We start from the raw sequence: 12,259 nt of genomic DNA on the forward strand, positions 1-12,259 counted from the left end.
AACATGGTATGTTATGGTTTGCCGCTGGCAGCTGGTTGCTTTCTTGTTAATTGATATCATGTTTGGATTTTCTGCTGCATCTCGTAGTGATTGGCCACTAGTTTCGCGGGGAAACTGATCAATGGAACTGCATAGCGAGGCGGCATCTGAACACCTAACGACTTTGCTCGCTATTTTGTTTAAATGGTGAAATATATATATGTAATAATAATATGCCATATTGTATATAGTAATAATAGTGTATATATAATTTGCGGTTTATAATAGTTATAAACAAATTTTTACTTCGTATCTTTAGCATTAATTACAAACTACAATTCGCGTATTTTATTCATTTATAATTGTAATAGTAAATTTTGTTAGGTTTTAATCGTTTGTTTGTCTGCGGCTTAAATACTTTTCATTAAATTTATTATATATTTCTTTTGCTAGGCGTGTGTGCTATGGATTTGTTGCTGCTGATCCTAATTAATGTAAACTCTGCAAAAATGGCTGTGAGCTGTCTGTTACTATATAATTGTGGAAGTGGCAACCGCTGTGCCCGATTCAAAAATTTCTATGGCCTCAACTGAACGTCTAACTTACGGACTTATGGAATTGCTCTAATTAGTTGTCGTACAATAATTTCATTGCTGGAATCTCTGGCATTTTCATCGATTTTGCATCTTTTCGCGATTTCTTTTTGTTTGCTCTAATATTGTTCGTCCTCCTCCTTATTTGTGTGGGCGTGGCTAGGCTTGGCATGGCATCACTTGGTAATGCGGCCAGGCGCATGTAGTAAATATAAATTTCGATCTCCGCTTAGCTCCTCAAACATTTTGTGGCGACTTATGACTAATTATATACTCGTAAATTGTTAGCGCTGCTTTTACAGTAATCAAATATATCGGATCGCATACATACATATGATTTGTATATATTATGTATTTCTGGGTGTATATCAATTTATTTAACAAACTACTAATTACGTTTCACTACCAAAAACTACGCATAATATATAGTGTATATTTTTTAAATATGTTTTGTTTGCGCATTTCTCGCACTGTTGCTCCGCGTTTAAAATTCCATTTAAAAATGAACTCGTCTAAAAAATTAATGTACAATAATAATTATAATATAATAATAATAACTGCTTCTCATTCTCAAATTTATGTCGTTTTAAAAAGTACTTCCCTTTCACTATGCTTTGTGGTCTTCGCTTTTTGTTGTTTTCTCATTTGATTCGCTTATTTCTCAATTTGTGTTTAAGCATTTAAAATATCACCAATATTTTTGCTCTTTATTCTGACAGTTTCTCGATCTGTTTTCCCATTTTTTTTTGCTTTGTTTTGTTTTATTTGCTTTTTTGTTTGTTTCTTTTAGTTTGTCGATTTCGTTTTTATAAAAATTAAATTAAATTAAATACAATATAAAATGTACAACTATTTTGTGTTTTTGTTTTTCGATTTCGATTTTGTTTTTGTTGTTGGTTCTTTTTGTGTTTGCTTCCGTCATTTCATCTGGTTTTTGCTTAAGTAATCAAACGAAATGGGGCGTGCTATCCGCTGGGCGTGGCACTACAAATTTGCATTAAGTACAAGTGCTTAAGTTGCACAACGAGTCTGTATCTGTATCTGTGTATCGGTGTATCGGTATGAGAATTTGAAATCGTTTCGATTGTTTTTAAAGTACTTGCAAATACTTTCTCGAATTTCCCTAATTCCTTGCTTCGACCGCTGCATATGGAATGTCTTGCGAACTCTCGCCGCTGCCACGCCCATTGGGCGCTCGCCTTGGACCTTGGGAACAGCTCTAATAATACATACAAATACAATAAAATACAATACATTACAATACAATACAATACAGTGGAGCCCACGAAATTAGAGTACATAGACGAACGAACTTAGCTTAGGAATAAATTCACACACAAATAACAAACAAAATAACTTCGTTGGCAGGAACAAGGGGGCGGTAGGGCGTTGGGGCGCAAGGTCGGTTGGGTTCGGCTGTCCAGGCCAATAACAACAAGAGGCAACAAAATAAAAATCTAAACAAAACTGAGGCAACATCGTGGTGGTTATGGTGGTGGTGGTGGTGTTGGTTGTGTTTGGTGCTGGCTGGAGGTGGTGTTTGAGTGGTACCCGACAATCATCTACGGCATACTGAAATCCGTCAGATTGAAGTTGTCGGTGTCGAGGGAGTTGATCAGATCCTGCGTGGAGAAGTTGCTGTCCACGGGCAGGTTGTCCAAGAATTCGAGACCGAAATCATTCGAGTTGGCCACCACCGAGTTGATCGTCTGGCTGATGGAACTGGCACTGGCAATGGTTGACGCGGAGTTGCCTCCGCCCACCGCTCCGCCACCACCGCCACCATTGTTGTTGTTGGCAGATCCCGGCCCGCCGCCGCCACCGCCGCCCCCTGGACCCATCTGCATCATCTGCTGCTGCTGGTGCGTGGTCGTGGTGGTGCTCTGCACGAACTGCTGCTGCTGCTGCATGGTGATCTGCTGTTGGGTCTGGGTCATGTGCATGCTGGTCATCTGCATCTGGCTGGCCATCATGTTGCCACCGCCTCCGGATTGCTGCTGCTGGAGCAGTTGCTGCATCTGCATGTTGTTGGCGCCACCAGGTCCCATGTGCTGCTGCTGCTGTTGCTGTTGCTGCTGCTGCTGTTGGCGCATCAGTTGCTGTTGCATCTGCGCTGGGGTCAGCTGCATTTGCGGCACATTAGGGCCGGACATCATGCCGCCAGCATTCGGACCACTGCCCGCTGCTCCATTGGGTGCACCATTGGGCATGAAGTTGCCTGCAAGGAGGGATGACAGTTTGAATGAAGTAACATATGGTATTTAGCACTGTTTCGAACTTACCTCCATTAAATCCACCGGGTCCCTGCCGCATGGGTCCACCTGGTCCCGGTCCTCCGAAGCCCATTTGCGTCTGCTGCTGTGTCATCATCATGTGCCGCCACTCCTGCTGTGAGCCCATGGGCATGCCATCGGGCGTAACCTGGACATTGGGCGGCCTCTGCTGCTGCTGCGGCCCGCCCATTGGCCCGCCTGCTCCGCCGCCGTAGGGCACACCCATGCCGTTCCTTGGGCCACCGCCTGCTCCTCCATGCTGCTGCATGTACATCGCATGCTGGGGTCGCATCATTGGACCCGATGGCGGGATGGGCTGCTGGGTCATGCGCCGCATGGCCGCCGCCTGGGCAGCGCTGTTCGGGAAGCGGCCACCGTTGGCACCGCCGACCCCACCCACGCCCACGCCCACACCGACGCCCACGCCTCCGACGCCGACGCCACCGCCGCCCACCGTTTGCTGCATCATCTGGGCCTGCATCAGCTGCGCCTTGGTGGCATTGTACTCGGGCGGTGGTGGTCGAGCTCCGGACATGTGCTGCTGCTGTTGCTGCATCGCCTGGGCGCGCATCATCTGCTGCTGCTGCAGGAACTTGGCTTGGTTCGGATTTGGTCCTTGACCAGCTCCCGGCACCTGACCCGGTCCGCCGGCACCGCTGCCCATCATCATCTGCTGGGCGGTCGGACCGGCAGCGTTGGGGTTCATCTGCATCGGGTTCATGGGTCCGCCCATCTGCATGCCCGGCATGCCGCCCATGGGTCCGCCCATCTGATTCATTGCACCGTTGTTGGGCCCACCGGAACCGGGTCCACCGACCACGCCTCCATTGCCCACACCAACGCCCACACCCACGCCTACGCCGACTCCGACCTGCGGCTGCTGCATGAGCGGCACATTCGGACCGCTGGCATTGGCCGCCGCCTGCGCCTGCGCCGCTGCTGCCGCCGCTGCAGCCGCTGCCTGCGCTTGCGTCTGACGCTGGCGCATGTTGGGCTGCACCTGCTGCTGCTGGGCGGCCGCCTGTTGCTGCTGCTGGTTGAAGTTCATGCTCTGGCTCTGGGAGAGCGAGAAGCCATCGGAGGGAACTGGAATGGAATTCAGATGAAGTTATGAATGTTCAATGTAAAGCACATTCAGATGATGCTGGCTTACCATTTGCATTGCTCATGTTTTGATTTGGTTGCTGCTGCTGCTGTCCGGGATTGGGACCGCCATTGCCCACACCCACACCCACGCCCACGCCAACGCCCACGCCCACTCCACCGCCCGCGTTGCCGCCATGCGGCTGTTGCTGCTGCTGCTGGGGATTCGGTCCGTTGGCGCCGCCGGGCTGCTGCTGCTGCTGTTGTTGCTGTTGGGCCTGCTGCTGGCTGAAGAAGACACCTTGCTGGGCGGCCACCGAGACGTTGCTCTTCATGTCGCCACTCAGATGCAGATGCTGACCAGCCGACACCTGTAAGGGGATAATGTAAATATGTGTTAGTAATGGTTGATATTTGGAAAGTAAGAACTCTAAATGGGAAATAACTAAGTAGCGCCGAAATCTATATAGAAACTACGATTGCAATTATAGAAATACAGTGAGACTGAAAGATATTTATTCCATTAGGATAGTAAGTAACATGTAATTTCCTTCTGAGAGCAACATAGAGAAGCCACTGCAGCATATTGCACAGCTTTTAGGCGGTACAAGAAAGCGACTAGCGCCTCTTCCAAAAATCTTTGATCATAGGTGTGCTGTGTGTTGGAGACATGCACACCCACCAGCGACAGGCCACTCGAACGGTTGTCACCGGCTCCTGGCACTTTGGTAATTTGCCTGGGCTGCCGGCGCGAAGGATTTCGGGGGCTAATACACGACACATAGATTGGCATCCATAGTCCCAGAAAGGCAAAAGGAGCAGAAGGTGGAGAAGTAGCAGAGGGGGCAGGCCAAACTTCCTACCTTCTCCATTTGCAGCTGTCTCATTTGCTGTCAGCTGGATGTGTCGCACACAACACACACACACAGAAACACTTCTGCAGAGCGGGTGGATTGGCAGGGGGGGCTTTTCAGGCTTCCAAGCTTATTATCGCCTGGATGGCTTTTGAATCCGCATTGACTGCCAAACACACACTCATACACTCACACTCGCACACACGAGGAGAAAGAGAAAGAGGGAGAGGGAGAGGAGCAGAAGCATAAATCTTTCGGCACTTTTTCATAGTCTACTTTGCTGCGTCTGTCTGTCTGTCCATCCGTGTGAGTTCCTCTGCATGTGTATGTGTGAGGGGGATTCCCCCTACTGAGCAGCAAATTTGCCATTCATTTGTTATTGTAATGGGCCCGAAAAGAGCGCCGGGCCAACATGCAAAATGAGCGAAAGGACAACGCCAGCGATCGACCCTGCAACTTCAATGCCACATCCCACAGTCAACTCCCCCTTTTCCCCCCCTTTTTCCTCGCCGTGGCCCTCGGATGTCTGTCCTCGGAACTGGCCACCCTGCCACCGCGCCAAACTCGAATATGCGGGCAGCAAATAAATCTTGTCACCGGACACGGCACACACCCTGTGCTCGAAGTTTCACATAGTTTTCATAGTTTCCATAGTTGCCGACCATGATTTTCCTCGCTTTTGAGCCACTGTGGTGGCCGCCGAGTGCGGAAAAATTCAAGGCTTAGTTTTCTTCACCCCTCAAGGTGTTTTCCGCCTTCCATGTGTGACCATAAGCCAAAGCAGTAGAGCAGCCACTAGAACAGGAGCAACATCAAGCGCACTAAGCAACTTTGAGTTCGCATTTGCCCTTTTGCTACCCCGTAATTCGCAAATTGAGGGTTTCTAGGAAATGTGGAAAGGCAAGGAAGGTGGTACTGTACAAAATAAATAAGTAATACTATTGGGTAGTTCTTAAATGGGTGTACATTTGAAAGGTAAATCAATATTTATAGTTCTACCGCTTTACTGTGGTGTATTACATATAAGATTAGGATTATATGCAATTCTTTGCTTAGTTCCTTTAGAGGAGAGTGCTGAAGTTACAGGATACCTTGACGTCGAACCCTTCGAGTAGAGCTCTTGCTAGTGTGCCTCTTTTCAGTTTGTGCTGTTGCTGTAATTGCTTGTTGGTTTAATTTATTGTGTGTTTTCTGCAGCTCCACGCATTTTCATTTCCAGCTCGCGTGCGAGCAGGAAGGCGCAAGGGGGGAGGAGCGCCGTGTGTGCGAGTGGGAGGGAGAGCAAGTGTGAGTGCGAGTGAGTGGCGTAAAGTACGCTGATTAAAAGTCATGGACTCTCGTCGGGGCTAATTGAAGTTTAGTGCCTTGGCTTTGGCATTGGTCGCTGTGTGGGCAACCTTCTGCCCAGCCAGTGAGCACCCCACCACCCACCACCCAACACCCACCCACTCGTTCGAATGTTGGCCATAAATCATGCGCCTGCCTCTCTGCGAATCCGAAGGCAAGGTGTAAAATGTTGGCTCAGAGTGGAAAACGAACTGGGTGTTTTAGGCCTGATATGTGTGGTTGTATACAGAGAGAAAAAAGGTCCTATAGCTACACTTACTACTCATTTCTTTTTATTACCAAGCTATATCCAGTGGTGAATGGTCTAGCATTTATTAAAAATAAGATATATCTACTGCTGTCACTCATTTTTCTCTCTGCACGCACCAACTTGTTGGCTTTGCTAAGCCAAGGGATCACAGCTTCCTCCCACACTGTCAGTCATAAATACCTGCAACAAATAAAGTGGACCCTGGTTGGACATCGATTGGCTGCGGATCGAAGCGCAGGAACAAGTTCATAAAACAAATCATTACAGCAGCTTTCGCGAAGAAGACAACGCAAGAGAGCCCATCCACCCACATACACACTGGTTCACCCACTAATACATAAAATATCAATAAAAAAAGTTTAAAGGTAACCGCCGAGGACGAGGGCGTACGATATTTCGGGCTGCTTGGAGGACCCACAAGGAGGAGGACCAACCAGGAGCAGGAGGAGCTTGCGGGTAAGCCGGAGACGCCGCACGAGCGCGTAAATCCTGCAGCTATTACCCAAGCGCCGCCGTATTGATTGCGCTGGAGACAAACACAGATACACTCAAGCACAAAGAGGAGATACACACACACCAAACCACTCACTCTCTCTCACACACACACGGAGAGCAAGGACTCTAAGCAGGAAATGCGCATTTGACAAGCCAAAAAGATTGCCGCACGCCCCACGCGCTGTCAAGGGAATGGTGTTCGTGGGGCAAGCGGTGCTGCCACCAGAGGGGGCACAGTGGCGGCGGCAGGGGGATGCCTTGCATATAGACTTGACAATGATATATGTGACCATCCCGGCAGTGCCTGCCTGCATGTGTGTGTGTGTGTGCCACATGTAGGACTGGAGTATCAGCAAAAAAGAACAAATATACCAAACGAAGAACATAAAACTCCAAAGGAACTGCGGTCCCCTGTTTTTTCCAAGGGGTTTCCACACATATCTTCAACTCCACGCGACTCCACTCGACTGACCAGGCACAACTGTACCCACCACGAAAGTGACGAGTGCGGCAGCCAAACTTGTTGCCCACTTGCACTTAAGGTAATTGAAAAACTTCCCAGACCCGAAAACGAACAGGTGCGAAAAATCCCAGCACAGGCTTTTTTGAGTAATTATCATTGAAGTGGCATAGCAATTATCCTAACAAATAAGATCTAATACTCCTTAGAATATTAATAAATACCATGTAGTTGCAGTTAAGAAGGTTCTACTGTAGGGAAAGCGTGGCGTAAGTAACTCATAAACCTCCCACCCACTTGGTGGCGCAGCCTGGCAGCCGACCAAAAATTGAAGAGTCAATGAAATTAGCAAAGAGGCCACGCCCACCGACGCCCACTTAGCACTGCCCCCAAAATGATTTAGTCTGCGCTTTAGTTTTTCCCTTTTCCCATTTCCCTGCCGCTGCGCCATGTTATTTTCTTCAGTTTTCTTCTTTTTTTTGTTATTATTTTGGCAGCGAAGCCAAAAAATCCAAAATGAAGCCAAGGGAATTCCCGGAGTGGGAGGTGGATGGTGGAAGTGGGTGGGTGGTGGTCGATGGCCGGATGGCCACCCGTCGGGCGTCTGTCACTGGATATTTGTGTGACATAAACTAGCTGCCTTGCCAGCCCCGCTGTGAGCTCCTCCGCGATCCCATCCAAACCAATCCCATCCAATCCAATCCAACACCATCCAATCCAGTCCCATGCCATCACATCACATCCAATGAGGTGTCCGCGCTGCGTTATTTAACGAAATTATGACAGCAACAGGGATGGATGTATGGATGGTACAGGAGATATAGGAGATATAGAAGATATAGGGAACAGGCGAAATCTTGTTTGGCAAAGCGTTCGAGCAGAGCGAATTTGATTTTTAATTGCCAGCGACGAGCAGCAGAACGCAGGGCTCACAAAATCCGATTGCAGAGGGTGGAGCAGATAATCGGATTTTAAGCTAAATTCGAGCGCTGCTATTTTCATAATGGAAAGTGTAATATTGTTATTAAGTTTCGAGCTATAAGCCCGTAAGACGTAAGCCCATAGATCTCCTTTGAGAACCCTTCGTTAATTGCGGAGATACCATCTGGATCCTGTCCCATTCCTGCCACTCCAGTGCGACGTAATTATGCTCGCATACGGTGGCAAATGCCCGGGTGCAGATTGCATCCCAGCACACTCTGCATGCCATTCCCATTCCCATTCCGGGATGCAGGCAGCAATCCCGCCCTGTCCTGTCCAACCAAGACAGTGGAAATCTCCCTGGCGCGGGGTTATAACTTTCCACACACACCCACAAACACACACGCTCACTTACACTTGCAGCAGTGTGCTGGAAAACTGCATCGCGGCCATCCACACTCACATGCACATTCCCGTCATCATCATCATTGTTGATGCCGACATATCAGCCAACTTTCAGCGCATCAAGCGGTGTGAGTTTCGCCACCGCCAGTTTCCTCCGTTTTTCCTCCGTTCCTCCCTCGCTTTCCACCATTTCCCCGCTCCTCCTGCTCCTGCTGCCACCCAAAGGATCCCAGTTTTCCCCATGGAAGGTAGCGAAAAACTTTTGAAACAGTTGCAGCTCGCACACAATGCCAGACAATCGGCTGCAGCGGGAGGAGCATAGAAACGGGGAATAGATACAATAGCCGACCACCACCCACCACCCACTTGGCCACCCTTTTGGCCACCCCACCCCCCGCCACTGCCACCCACAGCGGGCGCTTTCAATGCGGTTTCCGTGTGCCTGTGTGCCTCGGCTGCTGCAGCATGTCAATGATCATAAATTAAACTCGCAATAATTATAAATTAAATTTTGGCATAAATGGCCATGAGAGCGCCCCCAAAATGCATATGTGTATGTGTGTGTTTCTGTGTGTATGTAGTGGGAAAAGGGGTGACCGAAATGAACTGCACTGTATGCATGTGCCATGTGGGTCAAAGGGGGCAAAGGGAGCCCCCAAGTGGAGCGGCGGGGGGATGGCTTAAATTATTGGGGTTCGGCTTTGGCTTTCGGTCGATGCTATGAATGACTTCGATTTGTTTGTTGGCTCCATTTCAGAAGGGTTTCCCCACACAGATGCATGGTAAATAGCGATACGCCAGGCGGCACGGGCACCACTCAGGCACACCTGTGGCAAATTTATGAAAACATTTTAATGGATCACCTGTCAAAAGTTTACGAGGTCGGCCAGGGTTCTCATCAAAGCCCCACCAAAGCAACCATCCAAATATATCGCTTGAGTTTATTGAACTAATTGTAATAGAATCGAAAATTATATCATTCATAAAATCCAGGAGTGCATTTATCATATAATATATAGAAAAATATAAAATACCAGGAATTTTGATTTCTGAAGAGCACGCTCTTTCAGGAAAATATTTCAGCATATTCCAATCAGAGGCATGCATAAAATATACTAAGCGATTTTCCTCTCTTGATGTTCTGCCAAGTTGCACAAATTGTTAGCTTCTTCTGGGGCCAGAATGCCATTAACAATCTTCCATGAATAATAGTGAATAGTTGGGAATGTGAGACTTTGACTTCGACATCGTCAGATATAGAACCTAATCTGGCCATGATTTCATTAGTTGTATATACGAGTATGTTTGCCGTTTTGCCATTTCTCTTCGTCAATTACGATGCGGCGGGAGTGCATAAAAATCAAAAGGCAGTGGCAGTTCACCGTTCGCCGTTCCCAAGTCGTTCATTCGACTTGATGGATTTTTAAATTAAATTTCATTTGCAATTGCATTTTTAATTTGCTGCCGTGGCAGCCAGTTGCTTTAATGGGAACTTAATGCCGCCGCAAACGCAACTCGTTTGTAGTCTAGTGTACTGGACCGTGGAGAAACTGCGGCTAATTAGTGTAAATATTTTGCGTGCCCCATCCAATCCCATCCAATCCGATGTTGGATTTAGTCCGTGATTGCTGTATATTGCTGTGTACTGTATACAATGTGCCAGCTAATGGCGATCATTACACGATCAGCCAGATCTGATCTGAGTAGAGCTGATCGCAATCATAATGATATGATCTGCGAACGATTTCCGGTATTAACGAGAACAAACCACTTTAGATCTGATGAGATCAGAGCGTTTATAGCGTGCTTATGCTTATCTGCAGACGATAAGCGTGCTGAAGGCGGAAAATCCGCAGCCAAAGACACAATTCGGATGAGTCACACAGCTGGCATCTGATAGATAAACCAGCTGCATGGCAACAACAACTTTTGGGTGAACAAAGCAGCGGCGCACGATCAACATGAAAATAGCATTGGGAAGAATTCTTCTCGCCGCGATTCTTCCACTCTTCCACTCTCCTCGCTTCTTCGCGAATGACTGCATCTATGAGGTACAAATTAAATCGCAGAAGCAACGCGCGCACTTCTGACTCAGCCAGCGATTCGCAATAAAAGCCAGAACGTGACAATGTTAAAGCGAAAAAACCAAGAAACCAGAAACACGGAAGATTTGAGAGAAAGCTGAAAATCATTCAACAAATGGGGAACAAGAAGTTGCATTCCAGATGAGTTGTCTTGTCCAATTGCAATACAATGAAGAGTTATTAGTGAACATTTAGAACCCTTAATGGAAAATCATGCACAAATTGGGGATATCCCCTCGGTTTCGGTGAATCGAAAATCAATTTCTATTTGCAAATTTTCAACATATTTGCTTATGCATGTGCCGGAACTTTGTCAGCAGAAAGTTCAACATTCGTTAATTTTATTTACACACACGCACGCACACTCACACACACACACACATACAGACACACACACACACTTTGGTAAATAGAGAACACAACAGAATGCAAACAACAAACAAAAAAGCAAAGCTGCAAATTTGGCAGAATTATCCAGCCATATGAATCCGGCCGCCCCTTTGCTTTTCGCATTTTCCCCACAGGATCACCACATCACCTGCATGGAAAATGTTCGTCTGCATTTTCGCCCAAATACGGCACGAATTTCCCCATTGATTTTCCAGCCCACAGATGAAAAATTGGTAGATGCTTGGCTCGATAGGTATGCCGTTTGATGCTGCTGGCTTTTCCAGCAGATTTATCATCGATATTCTGCCTAAAATAGGTTTGCCTATAGGAAGTTTAGAAAAACCAACGTGGAATAGATTTGCATTCGTAAATATACAAGCTATTAATTATAAAAGTGAGTTTGAGCCCCTTTTGAGGCGTTTAAACAACCGAATGGGGAATTAAGCCGACTAAAGCTGATCCCTCGCACTTTCACGAAAAACTTTTCGTTTTTTTTGCACCCACATTTCACTCACTTTCTGCACTTCGACATCCCCATCCCCATCCCCATCATCATCCTCATCTACATCCTCATCCTCGTTGCCCCATTTTCATCCGCTTTCCACTGCCACTAACCTCAACCATTTACATTTTCAATTACTTTGGCTCGGCGAGTTTTCAAGTGACGAGCATTAGACACGCACCGCAGCCACGCCCCCTCACACGCCCCACGCCCTTACTCCCACACGCCCACCACTCCAAGATCAAATGAAAGTAGACAATATGGAATTACACATACGCCACGTGGGCCCGGGCCGCAGAGGAGCACTACGATTTCCAGTGGGCGTTGTCGCACAAAAGCCTTTTTTGCACAAATTAAAACCGGAGGTTAATAATCTCTCTTTGAAGGCGAATTACTCCCATTCCATTACTCCCCCCACAATATTCATGGAATGTTCACCAACACACACACACACACACACAGAGAACAACAATTACTTTATTATTTAGCGTGACACTGGTTACCATTCGCCTCTACATGATATTGATTTTCCTACTGGGACAGGAAAGCGAGACAACTTTTTCCACAGTCTCTCTATATTTAACATTTTTTCCAACTGACGTCAACGTTGCTTCTATTTGGGG

General features: G+C 47.4%; 1 protein-coding gene across 2 annotated transcripts in view; it reads right to left on the minus strand.

The window, feature by feature from the left end:
• Positions 1 to 1,235: 1,235 nt before the first annotated feature.
• The window catches only part of LOC122612229 (neurogenic protein mastermind), a 68,349-nt gene continuing 57,325 nt past the window's right edge, over positions 1,236 to 12,259 (minus strand). For both annotated transcript variants that reach the window (XM_043785692.1, XM_043785693.1), the window contains 3 exons: positions 3,999 to 4,299; positions 2,855 to 3,931; positions 1,236 to 2,790 (listed from right to left, as the gene is read on the minus strand). In XM_043785692.1, the coding sequence (XP_043641627.1) occupies positions 2,135 to 2,790; positions 2,855 to 3,931; positions 3,999 to 4,299 (2,034 nt within the window). In that variant the 3' untranslated portion in view covers positions 1,236 to 2,134. The remainder of the gene's footprint in view (positions 2,791 to 2,854; positions 3,932 to 3,998; positions 4,300 to 12,259) is intronic.

Source organism: Drosophila teissieri, chromosome 2R (assembly GCF_016746235.2).
Source record: "Drosophila teissieri strain GT53w chromosome 2R, Prin_Dtei_1.1, whole genome shotgun sequence".
In the NCBI taxonomy this organism is placed as follows: Eukaryota; Metazoa; Arthropoda; class Insecta; order Diptera; family Drosophilidae; genus Drosophila; species Drosophila teissieri.